This window comes from Cupressus sempervirens, chromosome 2, assembly GCF_028749045.1.
Source record: "Cupressus sempervirens isolate cs-2001-9-10 chromosome 2, ASM2874904v1, whole genome shotgun sequence".
Classification (NCBI taxonomy): Eukaryota; Viridiplantae; Streptophyta; class Pinopsida; order Cupressales; family Cupressaceae; genus Cupressus; species Cupressus sempervirens.
The window spans coordinates 216738632-216749379 of record NC_143119.1 but is presented as its reverse complement, the minus strand read 5'-3'; the positions used below and the strand labels follow the sequence as shown (position 1 = coordinate 216749379).

General features: G+C 33.4%; 1 protein-coding gene and 1 pseudogene across 1 annotated transcript; both read right to left on the bottom strand.

The window, feature by feature from the left end:
- Positions 1-7021: 7021 nt before the first annotated feature.
- On the bottom strand, positions 7022-8987 carry LOC149571821 (polygalacturonase-like; annotated as a pseudogene).
- Positions 8988-9705: 718 nt separating this feature from the next.
- Positions 9706-10384, bottom strand: LOC149571820 (uncharacterized). The gene is made up of 2 exons (XM_089813230.1): positions 10075-10384; positions 9706-9988 (listed from the first exon to the last, which is right to left on the bottom strand). Exons 1-2 carry the CDS (start codon positions 10273-10275, stop codon positions 9812-9814), a joined length of 378 nt encoding a protein of 125 aa, XP_089669356.1. The 5' UTR covers positions 10276-10384; the 3' UTR covers positions 9706-9811.
- Between the last annotated feature and the right edge of the window lie 364 nt (positions 10385-10748).

Genomic DNA, 10748 nt, shown 5'->3' with positions numbered 1-10748 from the left:
CTCACATATGTAATAGGTCTCCTCATAATGCCTTAGATAGAAGAACTCCTTTTGAGGCATGGTGTGATAGAAAACCAGTTGTGAGTCACCTTAGAGTCTTCAGTTGTCCAGCATGGGCAAACCTATCTTCTAGGGGTTGCAAGGCACCAACACCTAGGCCTTTTCATAGGAGATGAAGAAATGCAAAGGCTTACAGACTTATGGATCTAGAGACTCATGAGATTTTTGTGGAGAAGAATGTTCACTTTGAGGAAAGTTCACCCAACTTATCCTCTAATCCTCTCTGCACTTCATACACTGTAGAAACTGATAGTGACACTAGGGATAGTGCTTCAACAGATTTAGACACGTGGGGTTCTATTGATAGTTGTAGCGAGAGGTCACATCATTAGTATAGTCCACATGCTTATATTGCCACAGTGAAAGGTCCAACACAACATGGTACATGTTGTCTTCCAACTCCAGCTTCAGTAGATGACTACATGGTAGACATTGCAGGGTTGTTCATGGAGTCCAACACCACAGATTTGGGAGACAACCTTGAGGACTTACATCTTCTCATTGATGATGATGATCCTTCTACAATTGTTGCGAGGGCTCACTCTGACCCTCATGTCCATTCTCTACATGATCAATCTTCATAGGGTTGCGTGATTGTGGATCCTTATGTACAATAGTAGTTAGAGGTCTCTTTATCAGTTAAGAAGACAAATGGTTCATTGGGATAGGTTCAAAAAAATCCTTGGCAGATTTGCATTCATTATTTTCAACACAGTTGGAAGGGGTGAACATCAGTATCAACACAGGGATACTTGAGTAGGTCTCAGGGCCACTATACATCTTCAAGATTGTACTTTTTCCATTGTTTCTTCCAAGGGGAGGAACATCATCCAACACTCATGGACCAGTTTCTTTCTTGGAGCATCTTTAACTAACACACATTCTTCATTTAGGTGGGGGGGGGGGGTGGGGGAATACCTTGTCTCTCTTCCTCTTCTTTCTTATGGGGTGGGGGATTTTTCTTCTTATGAGGTTTTGTCTCTCTCCTTCTTTACTTATGTATGTACTGGATGTATGTTGTAATGGGGGGGGTCTTGATTAATCCATCCATCCATGTATCCCTTTTCATCTCTCTTTTTGGGGGAGGGTTTTTCCCATGAGATTTTCCCTCTTTCTCCGCTTTATGAGAGACTGCATTTCATTATGTACATAGGTAACTAACATGGCCTAGTAGCTGGGACCCATCTTGCATTTCATCCTAGTTTTCGTAAGCTTAAGGGCATTCCCCTAAGTTGCACTTAAGACGAGTTGTTGGTGTAAATAAGTATTTACTATTTACACTTACTTAAGTTTACTTAGGTTAATGCATTATTTTATTATTTTATTTTGTGAGACACTTAGGAGCTTGTGCACTTTTTTGAGTTGTCATGTTGACAACACAGAAGTATGCAACTTTATTTTAGCACATGGTGTCTACAACACTAGAGTTTGCATCATTTATTGAGTTGTCATGTAGACAACACAGTTAATTGCACTCCCCTTTTAGCACATTTTGTCTACAACATTGATTTGTGTGTTACACCCTTGTAGGCTTATCCTCTCATCATTGCACTTACTTCCGTGCTTAATGGGGGATAACCCATATCTAGTGGACATGTGCCTAGTTGTATGATTTATCATGTAGCAGATTCTGAGTCATTCTAGATGTATCTCAGAGGCCTTTATATACATGCACTCCTGGTGTACTCTTAACGCATATTGAATGAATATATCGTCATTCTAATCATACTTTCTCTTTCTGGTCTACAGTTGTGCTTGTGTTTGAGTTCTTAGTTCCTAGGTGCATTTTGTCCTAAGGAAAATTCTTACAATTTTCAATTAATTTTTTTTTTTAAAGAAACAGGTACCAATTTTTCAAAAATTAGGTACCTATTTTTTACTTTTAAAAAACGGGTATCCGTTTCTAAAAAAATCAATTTTTTAAATTTTTTGGGAGATTTTAAATGCATTTTAAATGTAGATTTTCATTTTAAAAAATGGGCACCCATCTTTTGAATTCCAAATAATGAGTGCTCATTTCTTACAACATGGGGCGAGATTTTTTTTCCTGCCTCAAATTTTGGTTTGGGATAGGCTTGGTTAGACCAAGCCTATGCCTTGACCTTTTAAGATTTGGTTAAGGCATTGAATTAACAAATTCATACCTTGCCATAATTTTTAGAGGGTCTTCCTGATCAATTTTTTTTATGAAACAAAATCCCATTAGAGATCTCACTAACATAATTTCAAAAATATAAATTTTATAGTGTAAAGATTTTATTTACTATTTTTGCATTCTTTTTTAATCAAAAGTGGTACCTAAATGTAAAATAGCGAGGTTCATTAAAACTTTAATAACCTTTTTATTTTATGATTTTCTTAAATTAATTTATATGTCAGCATTCTACATACAATTCTTTTGAAGTTAAAAGAAATTTTTTTTTGAACAAATTATGATGTTTGTACATGAGAGGTTTTAAAATTTACCTTTATATAGCCAATTAAAAATTAATAATAATACAATTATTTAATGAAAAATTAAAGAAAAATGTTATCATCAATCTGTGATGTGTTAGATAACTTCGTTTAAAAGGATTTACAAAAAAATATTTATTTGTGTCAAATTATGATGTTCATACACAAGTGTGGTATGGTCTTGAACAAACATTTTGAAAAAGTGGTTTTTAAAGATCCCTACCAAAAAAAAAACTATCATATGGGTACACAAATAATTACATATTCAAAAAGTAGGTTTCGAACACTACAATTTTTATTTTTGAAGTTTTTTATATTCAATTTCTAAATGCATCAAAATTTGACATCAATTGAGAAGAAATTTCAAAAATAGGAAAAATACTTCATTTTTTTGCCCAAAATTAAGACCCAACTTCTTGCACTTACCTTCATACCATAGTTCAAAAGGCATAGCATTTGTACCTTTCTTGACTTGTACTCTATTTAGGGTATAAATAGTAGTACTAACTACTTCTCTCCAATATTTCTATGATACATTCTTCTCCATCATTAATGTTCTTGCACAATCCATTATTGATTTGTTTCTTCTTTCAACTATTCCATTATGAGGAGGGGTCCTTGGTGTTGACATTTGTCTTTTGATTCCTCTGTCATTTCAAAATGTATTGAACTCATGTGAAATAAATTAACCACCTCTGTCAGATCTCAAACCCTTTAGACTCTTCCTTATTTCTTTTTCAACTCTAGCTAAATACCACTTAAATAACTGAAAGACATTACATTTAGCTTTAAGAAATATCACAGTCATAATTCTAGAGTAGTCATCCACAAATAAAATGAAAAATTATCTCAATAGTATCTTTTAACACCAAGGGGTCCACAAATGTTAGTTTGAACCAATTCCAAAATATCATTAGCAGTTTATATTTTTTGCTCTTAAAACTAGACTTTTTTGTCATCTTTCCCAATTGACACTATTTACACATATCATTATTAGACTTCTTTAGTTTGGGCAACCCTCTTCCTTTCTTCATCTTACTTATATTCACCAAATTATCAAAGTTCACATAACATAATCTTTTGTGCCATAACCAAACATCTTCTTGTTGTGTAAATAAATATGTCTCATTTGATAGGTCTAAATAGAATAGTTATCTGCTTACTGATTCCAAATAGCTTACCATTACCATCATGTATCTTGGCCTTTCTATTGTGAAATTCAACTTTGACACCTAATATGTTCAGCTGTGAAACATTCAACAAATTATAGTTAAGACCTTTGACCCAATAAAAATTGTCACATGTTATCTTGTCAGTCAGTTGAATAGTACCTTTACCTTTTATAACACATGGGATATCATTACCAAATTTAACACATCCATCATTATATGGAACAATTATTTCAAAATTATCTTTATCACCAGTCATATGATTGGAACATCCACTATCAATTATCCATTTATCACTTTTGTTCACATAATAAATTAATGTACTTTTCTCATCTTCATCAAAATCTTCTTTCATAGAAAAATAGACAACTTAATCATCATTACTCTCAAACTCATTATCAGTCCTTTCTTCAAAAATATAACAAGATTTCTTACCTTTTTCATCCTTGCTTCTCTTGTAGTCTTTGTCATCTCTTCTTTGACTTTGTACTTGCTTTCCTTCCTTTCATCCTTATCATCTCTATTAGGGCATCTAGCAACAATATGAACAACTTTGTTGCATGAAAAATAAATGATAAGTGATTTACCTTTGTATTTACCTTTTCCTCTTCCAAATCTTTTTGCAATGAGGACATTAAGTTCATAAATATCATCATTAAAACCACTACTTTCATTCGTCACATGTTTTTATTTCTTCTTACCAAGAGCTAGTTGTGACTTAAAAGTAGATTCAATAGTAGTAGTTTTGTAGTTATCAAAGTTAGACACTTCAAAACCAATAAGTCTACCAATTAAACCTTCTAAGGTCAAATTGTTACCTGGTGTGCATCTCAATTCTTGGATTACAGAGAGTAATGGAATAGATAGGGATTAGAGTCCTTAATACCATATTTATCATTGCTTCATCTTTGATTTCTCCATTTTCACCTCGAATAGCATTAATAACCTCTTTAACTCTTGTGTAGTATTGTACTATGTTCTCACCTTCCATTATTCTCATGTCATCAAATTTACCTCTCAAGTTTTCTAATTTCTCTCTTAGAAAATTTTCATCACCTCCATATATGGTGTTCAATTTGTCCCACATCTTATTTGCACTGTCATAGTCTTTTAGGTCATCAAAGTTAGCATAGCTTAGGGCTGAGGCAATATCCAACATTGCTTAATTGTTTTTTAGCTTCTATTTTAGTTGTTCAACAACTAGAGGAGTAGTTGTTACCTTTACATATTCATTGTCAAAAAAATTGACAACAACATAAATCATACTAGACATGTGCAACTTCATCAAGGTTTACCATGCAGAAAAGTTCTCCTTGTTAAGCCTGGGTACATCTCTCTTATTAGTAATGATCTTTAGCTTTAAGTACCTTCAAAAAAAATTCTATAAGAACTGAGCCCTGATACCAATTATTATAAATGTTTAAAATAACTAAGAGTGGGGTGGGGGGGTGAATCAATTACTCAAGGTCAATATGTATCACTTTATCAATTAAACAATAATCACTTCACCATTCTGTTTATCCTTTTGTTGCTTAGTCTATACTGTAAAACTATCATAAACATAACTTGCATTGCATAATGAAAGCGTTATCAAATGTAAACACACATAAAGCATTCATCATGATTTTTACACTAAGATTTTACATGGAAACCCAATTTGGAAAAAAAACCACAAACAACATGTCATTCTTTTTCACTCTTTTGAAGTGAGCTCTCTTAGGAGCCAACCCTGTAAGAGGTTAAAAAACACATTGTTAAATGTGACTTGGTTAGAGGATTTATTCACCCAGTTAGGAGTGGCTTTGTAAGAGGACTTTGATCATTCCATTTATAATGTCACCTAGTTAAAGAATTTATACAGATTGTTAAGTCTTCAAATGACTATTAGGTCAACCTCTGTTAAAAGGATTTTAATACAAATTGTTTACAATGACTAGAAAAAAGAGCAAGTTTTGATCTGTATGATTACAACTCACTTGTTTTCTCCTCTAGCTTTGCATTCACTCACACTCTTGTGTGTTTCTGATCAAGCTTTCTCTGTATGTCTCTCTTTACATACAAGCTTCGCACATACACACTCATATGCACTGCACATGCATATGCACATGCTGATTGTTCGGCTTTGTATCTCTTTAAATACATATTTTGTGATTTAGCACTTCTACATTGACTGTAAATCTTAGAATTTACAATCAAGTTCAATTCAATTCATTATATCTGTCCATCTTCTTGATATTCTTTTATAAAATTCTCTAGAATTCATTTGTGGTCTTTACCTAATCTTTGACTTGAATTTAATGATCCAACTCATCAATCTTATCTTCAACGCAGTTTACATCTCCCAAGAAACCAACTGAGTCAGCTTGATCTCACGATTTCCTTAAATTCATTCTTATACTATCACTCAACAATCTCTAAAGTCTTGCACTTAGTCATCACTAAAATACTTGGTTGATGTAAATCTTTCTGGCTTGTCATCAATTGTCTTTCTTAGTCGATGCTAATGCTTGATCAACACTAGATTTGCTTGGCACTAACTGTAGCTTGGTTGACACTAGCATTACTCGACACTAACTATATTTTATACTTCTGCTCAGCTTGGCTAAGAATCCTTGACATAAACAATCACTTTGCTTTGGCTTAGCTTTCTTGACATAAACAATCACTCTACTTTATCAAAGCCTATCCAATCAAATGTCCATTGTATCTTTCTTTTCGTAACTCAACCTTTCCTCTAGGTACTATTGTTATGAGAAACTTCTCAAATCTTCTTCATCAATCAAATATATATGTCATTTCAATTAGGTAGCAATATGTCTGATCAGGAGATTTGACATCAATGAAAAAATAACAATTAAGTTTCCAACACTTTATATTGACCCAAGTTTCTTATCTTTATATTGACTACCACTGATCTTACTGGCCACTAAACATCTTGTATTTCAATAATGTCTCTCATTCACAAAGTTTGATTGATCATTCAAGTAAGACAAATTTTCCAAATAAATAATTGCTTTATGCTACAATTTAAAGATAATTTTATTAATTTTTGAACAAATAAAAGATTTCAATAAAAAATATGATTTTAAATTAATTAATAATTTAATAAGCTCAAGAAATAAATTGATTTTGAAATTGAAATATGCCATGAAAATGGTAGAACTCAAAGATGAAACTTTACAAGAAAAATAAATTGTAGGGGCCTTTATATTTGCATTTTAATTGGCAAAGAAATATGAGAATTTATTAACACTAACTAACTATCCTAAAGTCCATATTTTTCCATGAATGGGGTTTCAACTTGTTAAATATCATCAAATATGAGAAGTTTAGACCCTTCATTTGGAAATATGGTTACCCAAACAACCTGAAGGAATGGTACCCTGTGCATGTTCAACATGACACAAGGCTTTCACCCTTGACTCTGCTAATACCAATTCTATATTATCCATTCTTATATCCGTGCATGATGCCTCTTGACTGCACTTCAATGTAATTCCATCCTTTGTTGCTAATGTCCCCTTTATATTTTCACAGCAGAACCAGAACCACCCTGCATCAGAAGGAAATAGGATGTCTTCTCCATAACAAATATTAGTTATATCAATTAAAGCCAAAACTATGCTTAGTACATGATTTGACTATTCTACCTGAGAGTTGCAAGCAAACCTATTCTCAAACTTGTTGTAGTAGAACTGATCAATTATTATTGGGTTTCTCACATTTTCCATCTTCTACATTCTCATATATTATATCGCTTTCCACTCCAAAACCTCCCTATCATATTATATCATAGAGATTTTGTCAATGAGCATTTCATAAAATCTCATAAAAATACCATTCTTTTTATGCTTATGCTTTACTCTAATTCTGCATCTCATTTATCCTCAGCATTTTCATTGTAATTTTTTTGAAAATAATAATACCAGCCATGTTTTGATTCTCAATCCATTCTTTGTTGATTTCAGCTTGGCGCTCTTCACCTGAATTGAATGGACATCTGCTCTGCTTTTCTCTCTTCCAAGACTTAAACAACACACACTAAGGAGAAAATTAATGTTGATAAAAATAAGTCAACTTTGACTATTTAACACGTTTAGTCTTGGAATAAAGCTTAGTGTGAGATGTTTAAGCCATCAGCACACAATTAGAACATGACACAAACAATTAATATAAACAATTTCTCATACCAAATACATTGATAATACTCAAGCATGAAACTACTATTAACTTTTAAAAAGGAGATGCAATTAAATGACCTAATTCCATGGCCAGGACCGTATGTGATATCAGTGATCCTGATATTTGAAGACCCATCACCTATTGCCATGCAGTCATCTCCTACATTTCTATATCATCACAAATTCATCTATACACATCTCTTGGCAAATACTCTCTGCTATCTTATAAAATTATCTTAAAGAATAAAAAAAGTCGTCTCTTGTATAATTGATTTCAAAATAGCTTGGTATTCAATCTATAAAATGAAATGTTTTAAATATTATAATTATAAAAGTTTAACATTGATGGGTTGTATAAAAAAATCTTTTCAAACAACTCAGCTTTACAAACTCAAAAAGAAGAAACTTTAAATGATTTAATATTTGACCCATTGATCTACCTATTCCAATAATGGTATCTCTTATGTCAATGTTTGTGGATCGGGATGTATCAATTCCATCAGTGTTTGGGCTTCTTTTTGGTGCCTCAATTGTAATACCCACAATCTCCACACTCTCACATCCTGTCAAGGTAAGTTGAAATCTAGGGCTGTTTGTCACCTTCAATCCACTCACTGCACTTCCTTTCACATCATTGAAATGAATGACCTGTGGACAAATCAAATTAATTATATGACATTAATCAACGGATGTAGTTATTCTCCCTTCAAATTGTATCATTAACTGAATTTCAAAATTAAAATGAAAACATAATGAATTCTTTTGAAAATTTCAAGAAAGTGAATCTGAAAAAGAATCATATTTGACATTTTTTCTTTTTTCATTTTTTTCTTTCTTTCATACATTCACCTTAATAAATATTCTCTATGGTTACTATTTATAGGTTACCATTGTAATAGGTTACTAACTGTTGGTCTATTTTTATGTTTTCCCCACCAATTATTTCCTTTACCGTCAATAATTACCTTCCCTGTCAAATTAAATTGCTGAAGATTCTCAAACAACAACCACACATATGAGTTTTTCCACCTGTTGGGATCTTCGGGTGCAACAATAATTCCATCAACCTACAGAAAAATTGGAAAATATCAGTTTTTGCTTGAATTATTGCCATATTCTCCATTCTGTGAGCAAATTTACAGCCCCAGATATTTTTCCACAAAATAAAACATCAAGTTTTATTATTATTATTAGACCAGATATTTTTCCACAAAATCCACTTTACTTATACATCCTTCATGTTGTTATCGAGCAACATACTTAGATACCTTGTCTTGAGAGTTATAATGGTAGGGTGGTCCTTTGATTCATGTTAGGACTTTCCAAACTATATGCAATGATTTTTCTCACGACTATAGGCTTATGGTTAAGTTATTTAGCACACTCTTAGGGAAAAAAATTTGTAATGGTATTTCTCTTTACCCCTTATTCTTCTTATTCCTTTCAAATTCTTCCCAACACTTTCATTCAACAATTTCAAAACCAAATTGATCCTCACATTTCTTTGACTTATTTGATGCATTGTAACAATACAAACTTCTCATAAAAGATGCACATAACAATACAGGCTTCTCATGAATCAGTAGTCGTCAAAAGAGTACAATTTTACCCACCACTGGAAAGATCCAATTTTACTCACCACTGGGAAGATCATATAATATCCAATTTTATATAGAGATTATTCAGAATGAAAGCATGAGTTTTTTCAAAAACTTGTACTTATATATTCTTCTATTATATATCATTCACAATTATACCCACTAATAATATATATCAACTTTAACGAGAGCAAACAAACCACAAATCGATTGAATAGGGAAGATGACCATAACAATCCAAACTTGTGAGGAACAAGAAGTTGATAAAAAGAATTTGATTGTTACACACCACTACGTAGATGACATAGAATTTATTATTAACGGCACTAGTGTTGCAGTTTGATTGAATTCAGTGATGATGGCGGCCATGGCGGTGATGAGCATGGTGAGGTTTATACTTGTTGGCCTCGTGATGTTCATACGCAGCGTAGCCCGCCGCCCCAACTGCCACAGCCCCAGCTATTTCCGCCTCCTTTTTATGCCTCGCTGCGTGTTGTGGATCCATTTTTGCCTCATGCCCCTCGTACTGCCATTCATTCATACAATTATTAATCATCGACCATTTCATTATTGTTAAGATATAATATAACAAAATTACTAGTATAGACTTACCAAGGCGAAAGCCCCCGCTGCCAGAGCTCCCATCTCGGCCATATGCTCACGATGCTTGTGCTTCTTTGCCTCTTCCTCCTTTGCATTGAAAGAAGAGTGAGGCGCTACAGCATAAGCCCCTGGTGCTGTAATATAAGCCCCGACTTCTTTCTGCCCATGGTGGTGACCGTGACCGTGACCGTGACGGTGATGGTGGCTCATCTTCTTTCGTCTACTGAAATGAAGCCCTTGTAGATTGCAAGAGTACCTCAAAAGCCTAGTGAATGGATTAGGATAAGGGGATTTCTTCAATGAGTGGAATTGGGTTCAAAGAATTATGTGATAGAAAAGAGTTGAGGGAAGTGGTGGGTATTTAAAGAGGGAAACAGAGACCGCGTTTACTTGGCAACGAAGAAATCGACGATGAAAACGGTGCCGTGTCACTGGCGCGGTTAAAAAATGGAGGCTGCAATTTCCCCGCGGGTGGGCAATTGGTTATCAGATTACACGGCATACGTTGACCTATCTAGAAGCGTAGAGTGTGCTTTGTATTAAGTTTGGAAGAGATAAGATAATTTTAACTATTTAACAAGTGCTTGGTAGGTTTGGTTGCAGGTATTGGAATTGGGAATAAGAATGTGTATTGGGAATAGGAATGGCTATTCCAATAACGATTATTTTTTGGAATGGACATA

Excerpts from the sequence above, each read along its gene's own strand:
- LOC149571820 (XM_089813230.1), bottom strand. The coding sequence starts at position 10,275 with ATGAGCCACCATCACCGTCACGGTCACGGTCACGGTCACCACCATGGG. Across the intron at positions 9,989-10,074 it reads CAGCGGGGGCTTTCGCCTTG|TACGAGGGGCATGAGGCAAA; the intron begins GTAAGTCTATAC and ends AATGAATGGCAG.